Genomic DNA, 25732 nt, shown 5'->3' with positions numbered 1-25732 from the left:
AGGTGGGAAGAAGAACAGAAGAATCATTTGCACAAAGGTTAAATGAGAAAGACCTGGTGATTTCGGAACAAACTGCAATAATAACAGAACATGAGCGTACACTGACCATGCTCAAGGTGGAGCTTACACAGGTGGGAAGGATGACTGAGGAGACTTTTGCACAGAAGATGAACGAGAAAGAACTGCTGATTGCCGAGCAGGAGAGAGTCATGTCAGAACATGACTCCTCCCTCCACCAGCTAAAGGGTGAGTTGACGGCCTCTGAGAAATGCTTGAACGGCCTCAACCAGCAAATGTCCTCAAAGGCTCAAGAGCTGGAGAGCTGTAAGAGGGACTTGGATAACTGTAAGAGGGACTTAGAGAGCACTAAGAGTGAGTTGGATAGCTGTAGGGTTGAGCTGGAGAGCAGTAAGGGTGAGTTGGATAGCTGTAGGGTTGAGCTGGAGAGCAGTAAGGGTGAGTTGGATAGCTGTAGGGTTGAGCTGGAGTCAAGCAGGTGCGAACTCTCAGCCTCTAGGCAGAAGGAGCGGATGTCCTCCAGTGAAATCCAGCAGCTAATGGGCACTGTGGAAGATCTCCAGAAGCGATGCCATCAGGGGAGCCTGTCAGAGAGCGACACCTTCCAGAGAATGGAAGAGGACTCAGCCCGCAGGCTGGAGCATCTTCGGGCAGAGCTAGATGAGATGTACGGTGAGCAGATCGTCCAGATGAAGCTGGAACTTCGTTTGCAGCACTCTGCGGCCCTGGAGCAGGTCACGGAGCAGCATCGCGAAGATCTAGCACTTCTAAGAGCTCAGCAATCCGCGCCCAGTCCCGAGTTGGTGATCGAGCTTAAGGGCAAGATCGCAGAGCTTCAGCAGAGGCTCCAAGAGACCCAGGCTCTCCATGAGAAGGCCAGACAGGAGCTGACCCAGGTGGCGCAGGAGAAGCTCAACCTCCAGGGTCAGGTGACTGACCTGCTCCAGGACCTCCGCTTAGCCCATGCCAAAATGGAGCAGGCCTCCCAGAACTTTGCTGTCCATGAGCGTTGTCGGGGTGAGCTGCAGCGCTTCCAGGAAACCATCGATGACCTGAAGGCCCAGCTAGCCGCCACTGCAGAGTCTGCAGGAGAGATTGAGGCCAAGCACGAGTCGGAGACAACCAACTACAAGATCAAACTGGAGATGATGGAGCGTGAGAAGGATGCGGTGCTGGACCGCATGGCAGAGTCACAGGAGTCGGAACTGGAGAGGCTGAGGACAAAGCTCCTCTTCAGCCACGAGGAGGAGCTCATTCTCCTTCGGGAGGACCTCCAGAGGGAAAGCCATCTCAACGCTGAGAACCTCCTCAACGAGGCATCCATTCGGCACAGCCGAGCCCTGGAGGAACTGCGGAACGGTTACGAGGTCAAGCGGGACGAGCTGTTACACCAAATTGTTGCACTGAAAGACGACCTAAAGATGGCACTGCACAGCTCAAATGCCGAAGAGCTGGTGGCGCAACTCAAGGAACTTCAGTTGGAGGTTGAGGAACTGAGAAAGCGTGGAGAAGAAAGTGTCAGAATGGAAAGGGAAATCCAAATGCTGTTGAAAAAGAATGAGTTGCTAGAAAATGAGTCCAAGGAGAGAGAAAAGAGCTGGGACAACAAATGGAGGGGGCAGGAGTCAGAACATAGGGTTTTGATAGAATCCAACAACGCCATGAAAGAGGAAGTGGAGTCCAAGACGAAAAAATGTAAATCCCTCACCACAGAAAATGAACAAAAGCAGCAACAAGTTGTAGAGTTGCAAGAGGAGATTGAAAAGCAAAGGAACACATTCTCTTTTGCCGAAAAGAACTTTGAGGTGAACTATCAGGAGCTCAAGGAGGAGTACACGTGCCTTGTTGAGGTAAAGGCGCAGTTGGAAGAGAGGATTCTCAAGGAGACACTTGTGTTTGAGTCTCAACTTGCCAGCCTTCAGTCGCAGATTCAGGAGCTGAGGGAGAGCAAGGAAAATAGCCAAATGGAGAACAACGGCGATGCTTCGATAGAGAAAGACACTACTGAGCTGATGGAGAAGCTGAAGGTATCTTTGACAGAAAAGGAGGAACTGGCTGTGAGGCTGTCTGAAGTTACCGAGCAGCTGACTGTTACAGAAGGCGAATTGGATGAGCTGGAAGGAGAGCTCAGTCAGGTCAAGAGAGAAAACAAAGAGGTCATTGCTCAAAACGAAAACCTTGAGGAAGAGCTCGAAAGAGAGCGGGAGACTCTGAAGGAGAGAAAGGGGGAGATGGAACTGCAGAGAGAGGAGGGAGGGAGAGCTGCTCAGAGCCAAGCACATCTCCAACAGAGGGAGCAGCCTGTTCAGTCTGCAGCCCTAGCTTGCTCCATCAAGGATCATCATCTCCAGATCGAATCTCTCCAAGGGGAGGTAGAGGTGCTCCGCTCCTCCTTACAGGCCGCCGAAATAGAGCGAGATCGTCTCCGACACACCCCGGAGGCTCGGCACCAGAGCCAAACACTCGTTCCGTCTGCAGCCCCATCTCAGGTCTCGACTGTGGGGGAGGGACCTGTTGAGCATAGCTCCGCTGTAGAGCCTTCAGCCTCTGGGTCAGACAGGCGCAAGACACAGCAGCGGCGAGGCAAGAAGAAACGCCAGAGCTCTGCCCAGTCAAAAGAGAAGAGAGAGAAGGAGGAGGTGGTGGAGAGAAACAAAGCTGGAGGTTCTACTGCTGCAGCAGAGCGGGAGTCGCGGGCTCAGATGGAGAGCCAGGTTCCGTCGAGCTCACAGCAGAGGACCGGGGAGGAGGACTCCAGCGTCGGGTACCACGGAGAGCGAGACGACATTGGGAAGCAGGTAGGCATTCACACGCAGCAGCAGCTGCTGCTGCAGTCCTCTTAGCTGGAATGGCCCCCACTACCGAAACGATAAGTGCCTTGCCTTTTGTCTTTTTATGTCTCTCTTGCAATCCCTGCCTTTTCATAAGTCTGATGAAACAATCTTTCTGATTGAACTGTTAATGTTTTATAGAGCATTTTCATTCGTCTTATGTTAATGCTCAGTACATAATTGACTATTGTTGAAATAACCAGGTAAACAGTTGATCACGTTCACAACCAGTACTACGTAACGATGTATCATTACTCCCTTGTTAAATCTTATAATTGTTGATCGTTATTTGATACAGGTGAATGGTATCTGTATTCATACGCTGCATAGACTGAACCGAAGGCTTTTTTAAAAACCTGGCTGAGGTGAGGTTTGCCTGTTCTAGCACTGACGTTTTTTTTTTTCATTCAGCCTTTGACTCTAGTGATTGATAGGCTTGATTACAAAGCACCTGACAGATGCTGGCTCTCATAGGCAGTGAATAACATAAGTACACCCTTAGGTAAAAAGAAGCTCAATATTTTGTATGTGGTTGTCAGGCCACACATACCACTCATTGTAAAGCAGGAGAAGCTGAAGGGGGAGCGTCAATTGGTTCAATGCACAGAGAGTCTGTAGGAGAGCCTGTTGCATAAACACACAGAGTATTGACGCTCCACTCCACGTAACATTTTCAGATTGTTTAAATTATTACGCTGAAATCACCAAGCTTTACTCAAGCTGTTATGTAAGAATTATATTCTGTGACAACTATGCTCTTCAAAGATTAAAAAGAGCCATGAAAAGACATGAAGCGTACGTCGTTGTCTTTCATGAATATCTTTCTCTCGCTGAAGAACTTCTTTGCTTTTATGTAGAGAAATGTATACATTGTAGTTTCTTTCCGTCCTGCAGGGAGTAAGTGCTCGAAGGTGAGAAGCCATTTTATGTCACTGCCACTCATATGTCTCACCTGTATTATACATCTCCAAGGCTTCACCTCAGTAGAGCATTGTCAAAGATGTACAGCATTTGTCCCTCATCTTGCATCAGTGCACCGCATTATGTTCAATTTCTCTTACTGGGAAGAGACTACACACCGGAGCATCTTCATGAGCATCTTCATAAGCAACATTTACATCAATATTTATAAATGACTTTATAAAAACAACTTAATGGTGCTATTGCCTCTTGTTCTTGGTATCAGTACTGCGTGCAAGTGAAGTACACCATATTTGAGATGACATAGTATTCATTGATATTAATGAATTGCTAATAAAAGGTGTTGTGAAATGCTTCCGAAGCTGTCTTAATGTTTACAGTGTGGCCTTCTCAGTAAGCACTTCATTGTGTTACATGCCATACGCGTTGTCGCCAGACCTCATCAACACTGTTAACATGTGTTTTATATTCACATGTTTAAACTCTTGTTACAATGGCTACCCTTTCTCCTCTTTTCAGGGGAAGAGAGTAGATGGGATGGAGTGTCGGGCCGACCATGTAGCGAAGCGAGAGGAGGACGACAGGGACAACGAGACGATAGAGCATGTAAATGTCACCTGAGCTCACATCCGCCTGTGCTTTTAGCTCCGGCCTGAGTGGCTGCCTTTGATCCATCAGAGAGTAGTACAGCGGGTTGGGAAGGTCAATCAACAGGTGGCAAAGCTTCATAGAGAAACTATGGGCACCCAGTAGTAAGACTGTGATGAAAGGCAAAGCTTTTCTTTTGTCACCGATTTTTATTTTCAAGAGTCATATGCTTGGTTGTTATTGTGTCAGCAAGTGTTGTACTGCCCAGACTGTGCTAATAATCAGTGTGAAATAACCAAAGTAAGAACTATGAATCTGTTTAGGAAGTTGCAGTATGCAGTTATTCAACCTCCGTTTCAAGCAGTATTTGCTAAAGAACAGGATCATATTCTACATAGCTACATGCATTAGGCTACCAGGCATGTGCTTGACATCAATTTGATCAATTTGATGTCCTACTGTAATATTTATAGTATATCGCTTAAATTGGTTGGATCAATTGCTGTCTGACAAAGCATTATGAAAACAACAGTGTTACCAATCAACACAAAAACACACTGCACAGCAAAATGCATTGTCATCAACATAAATGAAAATCACAATTTCACGCAAGTGTAGCTGCAACACATCTGCATTTACACATCCATCCACAGACAGGTGAAAACCCTTGCCAGCTCCCCATTGTATTGTTGGCTGATGAATGGATAATAGCTGGCCCCATATTTGTTGTGCTAAAGCCCAGGTGCTCCCCCCTGTCTCGCTTATAAAATCTGAAACAGGCGTTCTCATTCAAACAAGGTGCTGGATGGACTGTCCATTATATATTGTGGGTACGCCATTTGGAATGTTTGTTTAAAGGTTGTCACGAACCGGCTCGAAGTTCGTAACAAAAAGGGAGACAACGTGGAGATAAGGAATAACAAAATATATTTATTAACTGAAGTAAACTAAATACAATTAGCAATGGTGTGTGTGTGTGTGTGAGTGTTTGCGTGCATAAATCTGATGAGGGGTGTTAAAAGGTGCCAAAGCAAACAAACAAAACGGCCACAAAAATGCCACAACCAAACTCTATCATTGTGTCTGCATGGAGAGAGTCTCCTCAATAAATGAGGAAAAGGTGTATTTATCCCGGGACACACCCGAGCCTAGGTGTGTCTATTTCCCTGACGACCCTCCCGGATCCGCCCACCGACATCCTATTAAGGAAAACGAGAGCAAAGAGACAGAGTGGGATGGTGGTCACAAGGTACACTCAGCAATATGGCATCATACACAGCGGGCTGACTTCCTGCTTACAGATATCAACAACAACAGGCATGCCTACATTTGGAGGGGCCAATATTGGTTGATAATCTTGTTACCTCAAACAAACTCCCTCACGACGCCAGGTCAGCGGAGTCAATCACCACCTTCCGGAGACACCTGAAACCCCACCTCTTTAAGGAATACCTAGGATAGGATAAAGTAATCCTTCTAACCCCCCCCCCCCTTAAAAGAGTTAGATGCACTATTGTAAAGTGGTTGTTCCACTGGATATCATAAGGTGAATGCACCAATTTGTAAGTCGCTCTGGATAAGAGCGTCTGCTAAATGACTTAAATGTAATGTAAATGTATTGCTAAGAATACCTTAAATTCATAATGTGTAAGTTGCAACAAGTACATTCTATCCTGTGGAATTTTTGTGTCTTACTCCTGAAACAATCTATATTGTGCCACAGTAGGTAGACTGAGGGAGTATATACATTCTGGTGTATCTCATTGTATGCTCTCTCCACTCTGTCTATTTGTGAAGGTGGAGTGCAGGCTGCAGCTGGAGGCCCAGCGGATCAGCCTGTCTCAGATACACGCTGCGCAGCTGGAGCTGCTCCGGGAGCAGACAGACGCCCGTGCCTGCGTACTTGAGCTGGGCCGCCTCAAAGAACCAAGGGGTGCGGCGGGCGTGTGTTTTTCACTGTGTGTGCGCACATGCATTTTTCATTGTGTGTGTGTATCTGGGGTTATGGAGCTAGACGGGCCACATTGAAGTTGTTTTTGATCTATCATTCATGACTTCAACCATGCTACAAACTGTAGATAGAAAACAGCACACTGACTCACACACAAGTTATTCAGTCACTTTTGCTTTCATCTTATTTTAGTAATTGAATTATGGTGTACTATTTATGCTCAATATAAGACAATAATACTGTATGCTTTTGTTCTTTTTCTCAGACTTCACAGATGATCCCAAAAGCTCCAAGTACCAGAATGTGGTGCAAATTGTGTCTGAAGAATGCAAGCAGCTCATCCTGGTAGTTAACATTAATTACACACACGCACGTGTTATGTTCATTCTATCCTTGTGGGAACCTAATTTCCATAAAATAATTTCCCCTAACTTGTAAACCAAACTCCTAAACCTTACCATAACCCTAACCACTAATCCCTTACCCTAATGCTAATTCTAACCCGAACTGTAATTGTAACTCTAAACCTAAACTTAAAATAGCCTTTGTCCTGATGGGGATGTGGGAAATGTCTGCACAGCAGAGAATTTTCCTGGTTTTACTATACTTATGGGGACTTTTGGTAATTTTATGTCCCCACAAGGATAGGACACACACAGCAAACCTAATAAACCAAGTCTTGATTAGTGTTCCTTTGCATTGTCAATTACTTTTGATTTCTGAGAATGTTATTTGACCTAATTATTTCAGGTTTGGACATTGATTATTACCACACGAGTGCATCAAATATTCACTGAGACATCGATATGTTTGAGAGCTATTTTGCCGTTCTCTTTACAGTCCTATGCTAAACTTTTCGGAGAGGAAGTCTTGGAGTATCTCCACCCCACTGATGTCGAGGACTGGACGATTCATTCGTTTGAAAAGGAAGAAACCAGGGATCCCAGTGCTGTTTTACAGGATGCAAAGGGTGCGTTATTAGTTGTGATGTCTACCCGAATGATAGCAATACTACATAAACACGCAGCCTATGAAATGAGTCGCTGACTAACGGAAAAGTCCAAATAAATAAGTCGCCAAACGATCTTGACTGTGGCATGATAAAATTACAAATTAGTATATATTGTATTTCCCCCCAGTTTTCATTTGCATACACACATCAAATACAGCTACATGAATGATACATGAAATATCTTATAGTAATTAAGATACAAATACAGTACCTGAGACAAACTGCATGAGGACATATTTGTAATGGGCATTTCTTCTGTCTCGCTCAATAGAAATGTGTAGAGACCTTCAGCAGGTGAAGGAGAGGATTGAGCAGGAGCATGGTCGTCTACTACAGCTCCAGTCCTTACTGAAGGCAGATGGCAATACGGTGTGTGTAAAACTGTTCATTTTAGTTAACTTTTTGTGGGGTTTAGGCTCAGTTTATGCATTGTTGGGAAAGAACATGAAACGTCATTGATTGATTGTGTTTAGACATTACAACCTCTTGTTAGGGTTTGACATGTAATCACAGTGTTATGACTGGGATGAAAGCAACAATGATTTGATTATTGTACAGTAATTGCTAGGACACTAGCACTTAGCTTTTTAACTTCTAACTGCTAGTTAATAATGATATGACGAATGATAGTGCTTTAAAAGTATTCACACCCCTTTTGTTGGGTTGCAAGGTGGGATTAACATGGATTTATTGTCAAGGATCAACACAAAACACATGTCAAATTGGAAGAAAAAACATTTATTTATTGATATATATATATATAACACACAAACACACACACACCCAGTTGAAGTCGGATGTTTACATACACTTAGGTTGGAGTCATTAAAACTCGTTTTTCAACCACTCCACAAATTTCTTGTAAACAACCTATATAGTTTTGGCAAGTCGGTTAGGACGTCTACTTTGTGCATGACACAAGTAATTTTCCCAACAATTATTTACAGACAGATTATTTCACTTATAATTCACTGTATCACAATTCCAGTGGGTCAGAAGTTTACATACACTAAATTGACAGTGCCTTTAAACAGCTTGGAAAATTCCAGAAAATTATGTCATGGCTTTAGAAGCTTCTGATAGGATAATTGACATCATTTGAGTCAATTGGAGGTGTACCTGTGGATGTATTTCAAGGCCTAACTTCAAACTCAGTGGCTCTTTGCTTGACATCATTGGAACATCAAAGGAAATCAACCAAGACCTTAGGGGAAAAAAGTTGTAGACCTCCACAAGTCTGGTTCATCCTTGGGAGCGATTGCCAAACGCCTGAAGGTACCACGTTCATCTGTACAAACAATAGCACGCAGTATAAACACCATGGGACCACGCAGCCGTCATACCGCCCAGGAAGGAGACGCGTTCTGTTTCCTAGAGATGAACGTACTTTGGTGCGAAAAGTGCAAATCAATCCCAGAACAGCAAATGACCTTGTGAAGATGCTGGAGGAAACGGGTACAAAAGTATCTATATCCACAGTAAAACAAGTCCTCTATCGACATAACCTGAAAGGCCGCTCAGCAAGGAAGAAGCCACTGCTCCAAAACCGCCATAAAAAAAGCCAGACTACGGTTTACAACTGCACATGGCGACAAAGATCGTACCTTTTGGAGAAATTTCCTCTGGTCTTATGAAACAAAAATATAACTTTTTGGCCATAATGACCGTTGTAATGTTTGGAGGAAAAAGGGGGAGGCTTGCAAGCCGAAGAACACCATCCCAACCGTGAAGCACAGGGGTGGCAGCATCATGTTGTGGGGGTGCTCCTTGTGGCCTGGCCGCCACAAGGAGTCGCTAGTGCGCGATGGGACAAGGACAACCCAGCCGGCCAAATCCTCCCATAACCTGGATGATGCTGGGCCAATTGTGCGCCGCCTCATGTGTCTCCCAGTTGCGGCCGTCTGTGACACAGCCTGGGATCGAACCCGAATCTGACCGCTGTGCCATCCGGGAGGCCCCATTTGTAAAAATGTTTTAAAAAATTTGAATTAAAATAAAACACTAATGTATCTTGATTAGATAAGTATTCAATACATGTTAGAATCATCTTTGATAGCAATTACAGCTGTGAGTCTTTCTGGGTAAGTCTCGAAGAGCTTTCCAAACCAGGATTGTGCAACATTTGCCCATTATTTTCATAGTTCTTCAAGTTCTGTCAAATTGGTTGTTGATCATTGTTGACATTGATTTTCAGCTCTTGCCATAGCTTTTGAAATAGATTTAAGTCAAAACTGTTACTAGGCCGCTATGGGTAAAATTCACTGTCTTTTTGGTAAACAACTCCACTGTAGATATGGCCTTGTGTCCTGCTGAAAGGGGAATTCATATCCCAGTGTCTGGTGGAAAGCAGACTGAACCAGGTTTTCCTCTAGGATTTTGCCTGTGCATTTCTTTTGTTTTATCCAGAAAAACTCCTCAGTCCTTAACTATTAAAGCATACCCATAACATAATTCAGCCACCACTATGCTTGAAAATATGGAGAGAGGTATTCAGTCATGTGTTGTATTGGATTTGCCCCAAATATACCACTTGTATTCAGGACAAAAAGTTCATTGCATTTCCATTTTTTATTTTTTTTGTATTACTGTATGTTTTGGAATATTTTTATTCTGTACAGGCTTCCTTCTTTTCACTCTGTCATTTAGGTTAGTATTATGGAGTAACTACACTGAACAAAAATATAAACGAAACATGCAACAATTTCAAAGATTTTACTGAGTTAAAGTTCATATAAGGAAATCCGTCAATTGAAATAAATAAATGTGGCCTTAATCTATGGATTTCACATAATTGGGAATACAGATATGCATCTGTTGGTCACAGATACCAGAAAACCTGTCAGTATCTGGTGTGACCACCATATGCTTCATATCCTTTGCGTAGAGTTGATCAGGTTGTTGATTGTGGCCTGTGGGATGTTGTCCAACTCCTCTTCAATGGCTGTGCGAAGTTGCTGGGTATTGGCAGGAACTGGAACACGCTGTGGTCCACGTTGATACAGAGCATCCCAAACATGCTCAATGGGTGACATGTCTGCGTATACAGGCCATGGAAGAACTGGTACATTTTCAGATTCCAGGAATTGTGTACAGATCCTTTTGTGCAACGTACAGTTGCATCAGCTGTCTTGGTGGCTGGTCTGCAGACGATCTCGTAGGTAAAGAAGCTGGGTGTGGAGTCCCTGGGCTGGCAGGGTTACACGTGGTCTGCGGTTGTGAGGCCGCTTGGATGTACTGCCAAATTCTCTAAAACAATGTTGGAGGTGGCTTGTGGTAGAGAAATTAACATTAAATTCTCTGGCAACAGCTCCGGTGGACATTACAGTAGTCAGCATGCCAATTGCACACTCTGTCAACTTGAGACATCTGTGGCATTGTGTTGTGACAAAACAGCACATTTTAGTGGCCTTTTATTGTCCCCATCACAAGATGCACCTGTGTAATGATCATGCTGTTCAATCAGCTTCTTCATATGCCACATCTGTCAGGTGAATGGATTATCTTGGCAAAGGAGAAATGCTCACTATCAGAGATGTAAACAAATTTGTGCGAAATATGCTTTTTGTGTTTATTGAACATTTTCTGGGATTTTATTTCAGCTCATGAAACATGGGACCAATACTTCACATGTTTATTTTTTGTTTATTGTACAATGTTGATCAAATTTTTCTCCTATCACAGCCATTAAACTCCTGCCTTAAACTCCACCTGTAGCTTTGTAGTGACTGGGTGTATTGATACACCATCCAAAGTGTAATTAATAACTTGCATATTCAATGTTTTTATTTTGTTTATTTTTTACCTCCAATAGTGCCCTTTGCCAGGCATTAGAAAACCTCCCTGATCTTTGCAGGTGAATCTGTGTTTTAAATTCACTGCTTGATTCAGGGACCTTACAGATAGTTGTATGTGTGGGGTACATTCACATTCTAAAAACATAATTCCACTTTGACATTACGGGGTATTGTGTGTAGGCCAGTGACAATTTCAATTATGATTTTTTTTTGGTGGGGGGGAGTCAACGGGTGTGAATACTTCCTGAATACTTCCTGAAGGCACTCTAGCTAATTGACTTTAATGATAACGCCAACGAACTCTGCTGTCAAACTACTTGTTATTCTTAGATTGAGGTGATACAGCTGGGGTACAATGATCTGAAGCGCAGCAGTCAGGAGGAGATCGCCAGCCTGCGCAAGATTATCGACAGCTCTATTACTTCCACACACGGCCTCGATGGTAAATCTTGATCTACATTGTATGTTTAAACCAGAATTATGTGGTGCCCATATTCTATACCATCTGCATTTGGAATGTCTGCAAGCCTCAATACCAAAATGAATGGGAAAGATAGAGGCCATCTGCTTCCGTCTACATAGTGTTAGCATTAGCATGGCTATCTCTCTCTACCCAGATCGGAGGGAGCTGACCACTGCCTCGCCCTCCTCCCACACTGCTGAGGACGTCCAGAAGTTGAGGGCCGACGTCCAGCAGCAGCGGGCCCAGCTGGAGGAATGCCACAGACTGGAGGTGGAGCACCTTAGGGCCTACTACCAGCAGCAGGCCAAAGAGACAGAGGAGCGCTACTCTACCGAACTTCTAGTGCTACAGCAGCACCTTGATGAGGTCACAGGCACTGAGGCCCAGTTCAGGTAATTCAGGTAGTTCAGGTAATGGTGATGATAACTATGATTTAGAAATAGCTATACATAAATCACATGCATGAACTTCTCAGTGTTTATACTAGGCACTACTTCTGTCAAACTAACGGAATCAGTCATTTTCAATGGATGGCGGATGCATTTTCTATCTGAATTTTCTCTACCATTGCATCTACCTTAACAAGCCCCTGGTATCTAGGTGGAATGTTAGACCCCTGCTCTGTCATTCGCTACATACTTTTGTCTGAGGAAGCCATCATTGAAGATGTTTTTGGTGAGGAGAAGCTCGTCTCTAACCAATCAGAGTATCAAAGTCATTGACACATTTTCAAACCTCCGCTTTACCCACATGTGTTTTGGCTCTGGTCCAACCTATTGGTTTCTGGACCAATCAGATGGCCCTGAATGTGTTCACATTCGGTGAATGGTCGGGGAGGTATACAGATCCGGACTCATTCCGGAGAAGAGACTGTCTGTGGGTGTGGCCGGAGCAAGGAGTCTGAGTAGCCTCTCAATAGATCACCATCAACCCTTTCACATTCCCCAAAAACACAAATAATTGAGCTCAAACTAAATCCAACTTCATGGAATCCAAGTCAACATATGAATTGCTTAGTCCACGAACACCTCATGGGTATTACAGTATGTGACAAACCTCTTCAAGGTTAGGAGAGTTTGTCACAAATTAAGCGGAGACCGTCACCAAAATCGAACAGGACAAATTTCGAGCAGGACAGTACAGTTACCTGTATGTTGGTTTCTCCGTCCTGGTCCGCCCAGGCCGCAGGCGTGGTCAAGGATTGCAGGGTTCGGTACATGAATCGGGTTCTCTGTATGTCCAGGTCCAAACTAGAGTTCGACCGATTATGATTTTTCAACGCCGATACCGATTGGAGGACCAAAAAAAAGCCGATAACGATTAATCGTCCATTTAATTTTTTTTTTTTTTTTTATATATATTTTTATATTTGCAATAATGACAATTACAACAATACTGAATTAACTCTTATTTTAACTTTATATAATACATAAATAAAATCTATTTAGTCTCAAATAAATAATGACTTGTAATTTGGTTTAAATAATGCAAAAACAAAGTGTTGGACAAGAAAGTAAAAGTGCAATATGTGCCATGTAAAAAAGCTAACGTTTAAGTTCTTGCTCAGAACATTAGAACATATGAAAGCCGGTGGTTCCTTTTAACATGAGTCTTCAATATTTCCAGTTAAGAAGTTTTAGGTTGTAGTTATAGGAATTATAGGACTTTCTCTCTATACCATTTATATTTCATATACCTATGACTATTGGATGTTCTTATAGGCACTATAGTATTGCCAGCTTAATCTTGGGAGTTGATAGGCTTGAAGTCATAAACAGCGATGTGCTTCAAGCATTGCGAAGAGCTGCTGGTAAATGCAGGAAAGTGCTGTTTGAATGAATGCTTATGAGCCTGCTGCTGCTTACCACCGCTCAGACTGCTCTATCAAATATCAAATCATAGACTTAATTATAACATAATAAACACACAGAAATACGAGCGTTAGGTATGGTCATATCCGGAAACTATCATTTTCGAAAACAAAACGTTTATTCTTTCAGTGAAATACAGAACCATTCCGTATTTTATCTAACACGGGTGGCAACCCTAAGTCTAAATATTGCTGCTACGTTGCACAACCTTCAATGTTATGTCATAATTCTGTAAAATTCTGGCAAATGAATTACGGCCTTTGTTAGGAAGAAATGGTCTTCACACAGTCCGCAACGAGCCAGGCGGCCCAAACTTCTGCATATACCCTGACTCTGCTTGCACTGAACGCAAGAGAAGCGACACAATTTCCCTAGTTAATATTGCCTGCTAACATGCATTTCTTTTAACTAAATATGCAGGTTTAAAAAAAAATGTTTTACTTGTGTATTGATTTTAAGAAAGGCATTGATGTTTATGGTTAGGTTCATTGGTGCAACGATTGTGCTTTTTTCGCAAAGGCGCTTTCGTTAAAACATCAACCGTTTGGCGAAGTAGGCTGTGATTCGAAGATAAATTAACAGGCACCGCATTGATTATATGCAACGCAGGACAAGCTAGTTAAACTAGTAATGTCATTAACTATGTGTAGTTAACTAGTGATTATGTTGAGATTGATTGTTTTTTTATAAGTTAAGTTTAATGCTAGCCTGCAACTTACCTTGGCTCCTTGCTGCACTTGCGTAACAGGTGGTCAGCCTGCCACGCAGTCTCCTTGTAGATTGCAATGTAATCGGCGTCTAAAAATGTGATTACCGATAGTTATGAAAACTTGAAATCGGTCGACCTCTAGTCCAAACGCCAACAGGTAAGTCCAAACAGTCCAGGTCATATACGGTACAAACCAGCTAATATATATTATTACTTTCTCTTTCTCTATGGTTCACAGATCCCCCAGCCCCTTCCTCTCTCTCTTCAGGGGATTGTAGTTTTTGGCGGTCAGCGATTTTGTGATCTGTAGTTCTTTTCGGGGTGGCCATTTTAGTGCGAGGGTAGAGCCCGTTTATTAGTTCTGCCCTCACATATCTGCCATTTATCACTCGGCCCCCTTCTTTGCCACAAGTACCAGTCCAAAGTTTGGACACACCTACTCATTCAAGGATTTTTCTTTATTTTTACTATTTTAGAGTAATAGTGAAGACATCAAAACTATGAAATAACACATGGAATCATGTAGTAATCAAACAAGTGTTAAACAAATCAAAATATATTTTATATTTGAGATTCTTCGAAGTAGCCACCCTTTGCCTTGATGACAGCTTTGCACACTCTTGGCATTCTCTCAACCACCTTCATGAGGAAAGCTTTTCCAACAGTTTCCAAGAGTTCACACATATGCTGAGCACCCCCTAGGTCGGGCTACCGCAGCAAAATAGGCGTGCATGCGTGACAACCCATCCACATTTCCCATTTCCTTCCCTGCTCTTTGTTTTAAGTGAAATGGTTGGAGACTCAAAAACCACCACATCACCCGACCGTTCTTCTCTTTAGCCCTATGCATCCAGGTGAGTGGGGCATGGTCACTGAGTAGAGTGAAGTGGCGCGTTAGCAGGTAGTATTTCAGGCTTTCTAGAGCCCACTTTACTGCCACAGTCTCTTTCTCAGTACTGAGTAGTTGGCCTCCCGTGGTTCCAAGTTTCCCACCCCATCTACCTCTTGGGAGAGCATGGCTCCCAAGCCAACCTCTGACGTATCCGTCTGAACAATGAACTCGCGCTCAAAGTCTGGTACCACCAGCACTGGATTACAGCAGGGAGCCTCCTGTAATGTTCTAAATGATTTAGTTGCCTTTTCATTCCATTTTAGCATGTTTGGCCCTCTGACACTCGTCATGTCGGTGAGTGGGGTGGCCACTATGGCATAATTTGGGATGACCTTCCGGAAGTAACCGGTCAACCCTAGGAAGGCTCGAACCTGCTTCTTATTTCCTGGTTTTGGCCATCTTCTAATTGCCTCGACCTTAAGTTTGGGTTTGATGAACCCTCTTCCCAGATACTCGGTTTCCTCTAACCCCACAACACTTGGCAGGGTTTGCCGTGAGCCCTGCTTTCCTAAGGGCGTCTAGCACTGCCTGTACCCTGGGTAAGTGGGATTCCCAATCTGGGCTGTATATCCGTCATGTCATTTAAATAGGCTGCGGCGTAAGCTCTGTGCGGATTTAGGACCTGGTCCGTTGAAAGTTGGCTGGGGCCCTGTGTAAGCCGAATGGCATGACTGTGTATTGATACAAACCATCAGGGGTTGCAAAGGCTGTCTTTCTTTGGCTCTGGGAGTCAGATGAATTTGGTAGTAACCTTCGGCTAGGTGCAGGGTCGTAATGTACTGAACTTGACCAATTTTCTCCAACAGTTCATCTACTCGGGGCATAGGGTAGGCATCAAACTTGGAGATTTCATTTACCTTCCGAAAATCATTACAAAACTGCAAAGACCCATCGGGCTTGGAGATCATCACAATTGGGCTAGACCACTCACTATGTGACTCTTCGACTACTCCATCTGCCAACATTTTCTATCTCTGCTCTAATCGCGGCTCGTCGATCCTCGGGTACCCAATATGGCCTCATGCTCACTTTTCTCCCTGGTAGGGAAACAATATCATGAGCCGTAACCTCAATTCGGCCTGGTGTCCCTGAAAACACATCTGTTTTTCTGGATCAGAGTCTTTACTTCCTGTACTTGTGCTGCGGACAGAGTAGGTGAAACATACACAGTGGCTGCCTCCTGAGTGGGTGTGGGGTACGTGACAATTGGTGTTTCTCTCTGCATGCTTTTAACAGGTTTATGTGATAGATCTGTTCCCGGGGGCCGACGACCTGGCTGTCAGATCCAATAATTAACTAATCCTATTCTCTCCAGCACGTCATATGGTCCTTTCTATGTGGCTAGTAGTTTACACTCTACCTTGGGGACCAGCACTACCACCTTATATCCCGGTTGAAATTCCCTCAGGGTAGCCTGCCGGTTATAAGTGTGCCGCTGGTGCTCTTGTGCTTGCCTCATGTGCACCCACACGATGGGTGTGACTGTGGCTATCCTGTCTGGCATTGCCGCGACGTGCTCTATAACACTAGTATAAAGGGTTGGTTGGGGCTCCCAGGTTTCCCAGGCGATGTCTAAGATTCCCTGGGGATGCCTCCCATATACCAGCTCAAAGGGTGAAAACCCCAGCGAGGCTTGGGGAATCTGTCTAATGGTTAACATCAGATACGGCAACATGAAATCACAGTTTTTCCCATCCTTATCGATTACCTTCCTGAGCATTGACTTCAGGGTGCGGTTGAATTTCTCAACCAGCCCGTCCGTCTGAGGATGGTAAACCGATCTGTGGGTCGGCCCCACCTTCTGAGCGTTCCCCTTGCTTCTGGGGATCTGTAGTTCATGTTGGGGTGGCCATTTTAGTGCGAGGGCAGAGTCTGTTTATTAGATCTGCCATTTATCACTCAGCCCCCCTTTGCCACAAGTACCAGTCAAACGTTTGGACACACCTACTCATTCAAGGGTTTTTCTTTATTTTTACTATTTTGTACATTCTTCAAAGTAGTCACCCTTTGCCTTGATGACAGCTTTGCACACTTTTGGCATTCTCTCAACCAGCTTCATGAGTAATGTTTTTCCAACAGTCTTGAAGGAGTTCCCACATATGCTGAGTGCTTGTTGGCTGCTTTTCCTTCAGTCTGTGGTCCAACTCATCCCAAACCATCGGGTTTGGGATGAGGGCGGGTGATTATCGGGTGATTGTGGAGGCCAGGTCATCTGATACATAACTCCATCACTCTCCTTCTTGGTCAAATACCCCTTACACAGCCTGGAGGTGTGTTGGGTGATTGTCCTGTTAAAAAACAAATGATAGTAACACTAAGCGCAAACCAGATGGGATGGCGTATCGCTGCAGAATGCTGTGGTAGCCATGCTGGTTAAGTGTGCCTTGAATTCTAAATATATCACTGACAGTGTCACCAGCAAAGCACCCCCACACCATCACAAATCACCCAGTGTCACCAGCAAAGCACCATCACACCACCTCCATACTTCACGGTGGTAACCACAAATGTGGAGATCATCCGTTCACCTACTCTGCGTCTCACAAAGACACGGCGGTTGGAACCAAAAATCTCTTCTTCTTATTGGTGTCCTTTAGTAGTGGTTTCTTTGCAGCAATTCGACCATGAAGGCCTGATTCACGCAGTCTCCTCTGAACAGTTGATTTTGAGATGTGTCTGTTATTTGAACTCTGAAGCATTTATTTGGTCTGAAATTTCTGGAACTTAAACTTAATGGACTTATCCTCTGCAGCACAGGTAACTCTGGGTCTTCCTTTCCTGTGGCGGTCCTCATGAGAGCCAGTTTCATCATAGCTCATCTCCCTCATCTGTCTGTCTGTGCATGCATAGAAAGAGTGCAGCAGCACTTATCAGATCACTGTGACCTGAAAGCACCAGGCAGTTAACTTCTACAGTTGCCTTTCAGGCCCACTTGAATTGCCAAGGTATTAGCCGTCTCCTTAATCCTTTGAAAGTAGATTTCAGTCTTATTCTCACCCTGTCCTGAGTCCATTATTATTAGCATAGCTTTTATCTCCTGATATATTAATTATTATCAGTGTATATAGTAGGGATGTAACATATACTGTAAATTGATGTACAGTGCATTCGGAAAGTATTCAGACCCCTTGACTTTATCCACATTTTGTTACGTTACAGCCTTATTCTCAAATGTATTAAATTGTTCCCCCCCCATTCTATACACAATAACCCAAAATGACAAAGCAAAAATGGGTTTTTAGAAATGTTTGCTAATTTATATATATATAAAAAAATAAAAAAAATAAACTGAAATCTCATTTACATAAGTATTCAGACCCTTTACTGAGTACTTTGTTGAAGCACTTTTAGCAGCGATTACAGCCTCGAATCGTCTTGGGTATGACACTACAAGCTTGACACATCTGTATTTGGGGAGTTTCTCCCATTCTTCTCTGCAGATCCTCTCACTCTGTCAGGTTGGATGGGGAGCATCGCTACACAGCTATTTTCAGGTGTCTTCAGAGATGTTCGATCGGGTTAAAGTCCGGGTTCTGGCTGGGCCACTCAAGGACATTGAGAGACTTCTCCTAAAGCCACTCCTGCATTGTCTTGGCTGTGTTATTATGGTCGTTGTCCTGTTGGAAGGTGAACCTTTGCCCCAGTCTGATGTCCTAAGCGCCCTGGAGCAGGATTTCATGAAGGATCACTTTCTACTATGCTCCGTTCATCTTTCCCTCGATCCTCACTAGTCTCCCAGTCCCTGCCACTGAATAACATCCCCACAGCATGATGCTGCCACCACCATGCTTCACCGTAGGGATGGTGACAGGTTTCCTCCAGACGTGACACTTGGCATTCAGGCCAAGGAGTTCAATCTTGGTTTCATTCATTCCTGAATTCAATTGCTTTAGCCGATATGTTGCAGTTCATTTATTGTTAAATGTAGCTCAGTTGGTAGAGCATAGCACTTGCAATGCCAGGGTCGTCCGTTCCCACGGGGGACCAGTATGAAGGGGGGGGAAAAATTATGGAAATGTATGCACTCACTACTAAGTTGCATCTGCTAAAATACAGTGGTGGAAAAAGTACCCAATTGTCATGCTTGAGTAAAGGTATAGATACCTTTTTAATAGACTCAAGTAAAAGTGAGTCATCCAGTAAAATACCACTTGAGTAAAAGTATTTGTTTTAAAATATACTTAAGTATCAAAAGTGAAAGTAAAAGTATAAATCGTTTCAAATTCCATATATTAGGCAAACCAGACTGCACCATTTGCTTGTTTTTAAAATGTACGGTTGCCAGGGGCACACTCCAACACTCATACATTTATTTTTGTTTAGTGAGTTTGCCAGACCATAGTCAATAGGGATGACCATGTGTTCTCTTGATAAGTGCGTGAATTTCACAATTTTCCTGTCCTGCTAAGCATTCAAAATGTAATGAGTACTTTTGGTTGTCAAGGAAAATGTATGGAGTACAGATTCCCCAAAAAACTATGTTTAATTGATGTCTAGAGACAATACCTCTCTCATCGTCACTCAAAGTCTAGGTTTACCTCAACTGTATTCACAACCTACCATACCTTTGTCTGTACATTATGCATTGAATCTATTCTACCGCGCCCAGAAACCGGCTCCTTTTACTCTCTGTTCCGAACGTACTAGACGACCAGTTCTTATAGCCCTTAGCCGTACCCTTATCACACTCCTCCTCTGGTGATGTAGAGGTTAATCTAGGCCCTGCAGTGCCTTGCTCCACTCCCATTCCCCAGGCCCTCTCATTTGTTGACTTCTGTAACTGTAAAATCCTTGGTTTCATGCATGTTAACATTAGAAGCATCTTCCCTAAGTTAGTTTTATTCACTGCTTTAGCACACTTCCAACCTGCATGTTCTAGCTGTGTCTGAATCCTGGCTTAGGAAGGCCACCAAAAACCCAGAAATTTCCATCCCTAACTATAATATTTTCCGACAAGATAAAACTGCCAAAGGGGGCGGAGTTGCAATCTACTGCAGAGAGAGCCTGCAGAGTTCTGTCATACTATCCAGGTCTGTGCCCAAACAATTTGAGCTTCTACTTTTAAAAATCCACCTTTCCAGGAACAAGTCTCTCACCGTTTCCGCTTGCTATAGACCACCTTCTGCCCCCAGCTGTGCACTGGACACCATATGTGAATTGATTGCCCCCCATCTATCTTCAGAACTCGTGCTGCTAGGTGACCTAAACTGGGACATGCTTAACACCCCGGCCATTCTACAATCTAAGCTTGATGCCCTCAATCTCACACAAATTATCAATGAACCTACCAGGTACAACCCCAAATCCGTAAACACAGGCACCCTCATAGATATCATCCTAACCAACCTGCCCTCCAAATACACCTCTGCTGTCTTCAATCAGGATCTCAGCGATCACTGCCTCATTGCTTGCGTCCGTAATGGGTCTGCGGTCGAACGACCACCCCTCATCACTGTCAAACGCTCCCTAAAACACTTCAGCGAGCAGGCCTTTCTAATCGACCTGGCCCGGGTATCCTGGAAGGATATTGACCTCATTCCATCAGTAGAGGATGCCTGGTTATTCTTTAAAAGTGCTTTCCTCACAATCTTAAAAAAGCATGCCCCATTCAAAAAATTTAGAACCAGTTACAGATATAGCCCGTGGTTCACTCCAGACCTGACTGCCCTTGACCATTAGCATCAAATAGCCCCCGCGATATGCAACTTTTCAGGGAAGTCAGGAACCAATATACACAGGCGGTTAGGAAAGCAAAGGCTAGCTTTATCCAACAGAAATTTGCATCCTGCAGCACAAGCTCCAAAAAATTCTGGGACACTGTAAAGTCCATGGAGAATAAGAGCACCTCCTACCAGCTGCCCACTGCACTGAGCCTAGGAAACTCTGTCACCACCGATAAATCTACGATAATTGAGAATTTCAATAAGCATTTTTTTACGGCTGGCCATGCCTTCCACCTGGCCACCCCTACCCCGGTCAACAGCCATGCACCCCCCACAGCAACTTGCCCAAGCCTCCCCCATTTCTCCTTCACCCAAATCAGCTATCTGGATGTTCTGAAAGAGCTGCAAAATCTGGACCCCTACAAATTAGTAGGGCTAGACAATCTGAACGCTCTCTTTCTAAAATGATCAGCCAAAATTGTTGCAAATCCTATTACTAGCCTGTTCAACCTCGCTTTCGTATCGTCTGAGATCCCCAAAGATTGGAAAGCTGCCGCGGTCATCCCCCTCTTTAAAGGGGGAGACACTCTAGACCCAAACTGCTTCAAACCTTTATCTATCCTACCCTGCCTTTCTAAGGTTTTCGAAAGCCAAGTTAACAAACAGATCACCGACCATTTTGAATCCCACCGTACCTTCTACGCTTTGCAATCTGGTTTCCGAGCTGGTGATGGGTGCACCTCAGCCACACTCAAGGTCCTAAACGATATCATAACCGCCATCGATAAGAGACAATACTGTGCAGCTGTATTCATCGACATGGCCAAGGCTTTCGACTCTGTCAATCACCACATTCTTATCGGCAGGCTCAACAGCCTTGGTTTCTCAAATGACTGCCTCGCCTGGTTCACCAACTACTTCTCAGACAGAGTTCAGTGTGTCAAATCGGAGGGCCTGTTGTCCGGACCTCTGGCAGTCTCTATGGGGGTGCCACAGGGTTCAATTCTCGGGCCGACTCTTTTATCTGTATACATCAATGATGTCGCTCTTGCTGCTGGTGATTCTCTGATCCACCTCTACGCAGACGACACCATTCTATATTCTTCTGGCTCTTCTTTGGACACTGTGTTAACTAACCCCCAGACGAGCATCAATGCCATACAACTCATCTTCCGTGGCCTCCAACTGCTCTTAAATGCAACTGAAACTAAATGCATGCTCTTCAACCGATCTTTGCCCGCATCTGCCTGTCCGTCCAGCATCATTTTTCTGGACGGTTCTGACTTACAATATGTGGACAAATACCTAGGTGTCTGGTTGGACTGTAAACTCTCCTTCCAGACTCACATTAAGCATCTCCAATCCAAAATTAAATCTAGAATCAGCTTCCTATTTCTCAACAAAGCATCCTTCACTCATGCTGCCAAACATACCCTTGTAAAACTGACTATCCTACTGATCCTTGACTTCGGCGATGTCATTTACAAAATAGCCTCCAACACTCTACTCAGCATATTGGATGCAGTCTATCACAGTGCCATCCGTTTTGTCACCAAAGCCCCATATACTACCCACCACTGCGACCTGTATGCTATCGATGGCTTGCCCTCGCTTCATATTCGTCTCCAAACCCACTGGCTCCAGGTCATCTATAAGTCTTTGCTAGGTAATGCCCCGCCTTATCTCAGCTCACTGGTCACCATTTCAGCACCCGCACGTAGCACGCGCTTCAGCAGGTATATTTCACTGGTCACCCCCAAAGCCAATTCCACCTTTGGTCGCCTTTCCTATCAGTTCTCTGCTGTCAATGACTGGAACGAATTGCAAAAATCACTGAAGCTGGAGACTCATATCTCCCTCACTAGCTTTAAGCACCAGCTGTCAGAGCAGCTCACAGATCACTGCACCTATACATCGCCCATCTGTAAATAGCCCATCCAACTACCTCATCCCCATACTGTTATTTCTTTGCACCCCAGTATCTCTACTTGCACACTCATCTTCTGCACATCTATCACTCCAGTGTTTAATTGCTTAATTGTAATTATTTTGCCACTATGGCCTATTTATTGCCTTATCTCCCTTGTCTTACCTCATTTGCACACACTGTATATAGACTTTATTCTCTATTGTGTTATTGACTATGTTTGTATATTCCATATGTAACTCTGTGTTGTTGTTTGTGTCGCACTGCTTTGCTTTTTCTTGGCCAGGTCGCAGTTGTAAATGAGAACTTGTTCTTAACTAGCCTACCTGGTTAAATAAAACTTAAGTAGTACTTTAAAGTATTTTTACTTAAGTACTTTACACCACTGCTAAAATGTAAAAAAAAAAAAATGCTTTGATGCTTTGACACGCATCATCCAAACAGGGCTGAAGGGCAAATGCGATCTAATGCCGAAGTTTCGGTGACATCTTGCCAATGTGCAAACACTCTCCACACGGGCGGCAGGTAGACTAGTGGTTAGAGAGTTGGACTAGTAATCGAAAGGTTGCAAGATCGAATCCCTGAGCTGACTTAACTCGAAATGACACAACGACAAGGTTCCAGTTTAACAAAGTTTACTATACTATATGAACACACTACAAGTAGCCATCACACTCAAGGCCAGGTCCATCAACGACAAGACTTCCTGCGCATGCGCACTCTTGACTGAGTGATAGCCCCGTAATAACAGAAATATAGGGATACTTAAAACATGAACTTAACAATCTCCCCCTTTTCTTTAAAGACAAAAAAAACATCAACAACATAATTAAATGTCCAAGTATTATTCAAGATCCCCATTACAAATGGGTTGTGTGACAGTTTTTATTTGTATTACTCAAGCTGCCACTTTCCATTACTGAGAGCCTGTAGGAGCGAGAGCCTGTAGGAGCACAAGACCGGATGCTCCCTTTTTAGTCAGACAGTCAGCAAGCTGTTCCTTTGTGGTCGACCACAGAATCCGCTGGATTCTCTGTGCTTGAATAAGTTCCTTGATGCTGCTAATCTCAAAGTCTTTTCTCTGTGACAGACTTGGTTGACTTCACAGCATCAACTAATGAGTAGTTGTCAGTGACACAAACTACAGGTAGGAAGTGCCGTTTTGTCCCACCAGTGATAACCTAGCGAAGCATCACTGAAGACAACTAGTTTCAAAGAGTCATCTTTTCCAACATGCTGAAACTTTAAAGTCACTTGTTGTGATTTCAGTTTACGAACAACTTTGTTTGCCTCATGAATGGTTTGTACAGTGGCGTGTTTTGTGTTAGATGCCAAGTTGCAACCATCAAACCAGGTCTACTCTGTCTCGCAGCCCATAAAATGTGTCCCATCTTTGACCTCAATTGACCAGCTTCAATTCCACATAGAGGGGAATTCCTTTGTACGGCTCTTGAAGAATCCATGTGGATGGGTTGAAGATTCTTGATATAGCTCTCCTGTTGCATCAGTATTTTTCCATCAACTGTAATAAACTCTATGCCAACATAACAAAAATGATCATGCTCCTCACGGCCAACCTAGAAAACAGCTTTGAGGTGTGGAATCACAGTTGAAGCAAAGGTCTGTGAGCCACCCCAGATAAAGTCATCAACATGACAGGCAAGTACTCCAGTCACATTGCAGTGTTGATCAAGCCAATAGAAGACTGCAGGATCCACTTGTGACATTTTTCCACCTGTATTCAGCATTGTTGCCTTGACTTTGTTGTACCAGTAGAGTGATCCATCTGCCAGTCCATACACACACTTTTTTAGTTTCCACAGTGTTCCTTCACTTTTAGCTTCGGGCCGAGGTCGGATGTGAATGTCCCTTGACAGCTCTGTTCCCTGCAAAAATCCAGATTTGATGTCTATGGAATTAAGTTTCCATTTTTTCTGGCAGATCACTGACATCAGCAATCTGAGTGACTCTGAGGCGCATGTCGATGAGTCTTTTGGGAGTTCTTTAGCAGCCAGCGCCTCAAAACCTCTAGCCACTAGACGTGCTTTGGGCACTATTCCAGTTAAGGATTCTTTAAGGGTACATACCCACCTTGTTGAGACGCACTTTTGGCCAATGTCTTTGACTTCCTCAAACACGCCATTTTTCCTCCAATTACTGAGCTCATCTAGCTTAGCTGAGTCAAATGACACGTCCTTTGTTTCAAGTACATCATCATTTTGAATGTCATTCTGTTTTTCTCGATTTTCCATTGGTTCAATTCTGATATTATCTACAAGTGACAGGTCAGCTGACCCTGTTGTACCAGAAAGTGTAGCTGGTTCAGAGTACTGCAAGTTGTACCAGTTCTGGTGTTTTGCTTTTCCTGCTCGTTCAATGACGGTTGCTGTATGTGGAATACCACTTTCTCTGTCCATGTATTTAACAGTTTGTCCAGTTTTCAGATTGGAACAACCATGTTCTCTTAACACGTGGCTGTTGAATGTTTTCCTCATTTGAACCCTCAACAGTATTACCTGTGGCATGGTTGAAGGTCTCTCCTCCATTTCCTGTGTCAGTTTCAGTGTCCATATCATTGGATGCGACATCTGGTAGGTTTGTGTCTGTTACTGTGTCCTTTTTGTCATTTTCATTAGGAGACTGATTCTCAGCAACAGCCCCTCTATCTTGTTGATCATTTACTTTCCGCAATCTTGAGTGATGCACCCTGACAATCATGCCTCCGTGCCTCACAAATATCATCACACCATCTTGACCAATGACTACTCCCGGTCCTTTCCACTCTTGACAGTCAACTCGTTTGTAGTACACTTTGTTTCCAGTTTCGTATTTCTTATCATCATTATTCCCTGAACTGCTGAGTAACTTCTGAAGTCTGTCAACTGTATCATGTCCAAACTGTTTGTAAAGCTTTAACAATGCTTTGTGTTTTTCTTTAGTGCTCATGTTCTCTGTGACTGTCAGAATCTCCATGTGCTCTGTGTCAGTCAGAATCTAATTTTTGCATGGACTCTGTGTGATGTCTTTGTCTAAAATGTTTACACAATAGTGGCCTGAGGTAGTAAGTTCAAGAGTCACTGGTTGTTTAAACA

The 25732-nt window shown here is 43.8% G+C and overlaps 1 protein-coding gene across 9 annotated transcripts in view; it reads left to right on the top strand.

Annotated features, from left to right (window-relative positions):
- The window catches only part of LOC139558578 (A-kinase anchor protein 9-like), a 139444-nt gene that overhangs the window by 39773 nt on the left and 73939 nt on the right, over positions 1-25732 (top strand). For all 9 annotated transcript variants that reach the window (XM_071373793.1, XM_071373795.1, XM_071373789.1 and 6 more), the window contains 8 exons: positions 3-2816; positions 4290-4376; positions 6156-6291; positions 6575-6654; positions 7150-7279; positions 7593-7690; positions 11446-11557; positions 11733-11970. In XM_071373793.1, coding sequence (XP_071229894.1) covers positions 3-2816; positions 4290-4376; positions 6156-6291; positions 6575-6654; positions 7150-7279; positions 7593-7690; positions 11446-11557; positions 11733-11970 — 3695 coding nt within the window. The remainder of the gene's footprint in view (positions 1-2; positions 2817-4289; positions 4377-6155; positions 6292-6574; positions 6655-7149; positions 7280-7592; positions 7691-11445; positions 11558-11732; positions 11971-25732) is intronic.

This window comes from Salvelinus alpinus, chromosome 29 (genome assembly GCF_045679555.1).
Source record: "Salvelinus alpinus chromosome 29, SLU_Salpinus.1, whole genome shotgun sequence".
NCBI classification, from domain to species: domain Eukaryota; kingdom Metazoa; phylum Chordata; class Actinopteri; order Salmoniformes; family Salmonidae; genus Salvelinus; species Salvelinus alpinus.
This window is presented reverse-complemented; position numbering and strand designations above follow the sequence as displayed.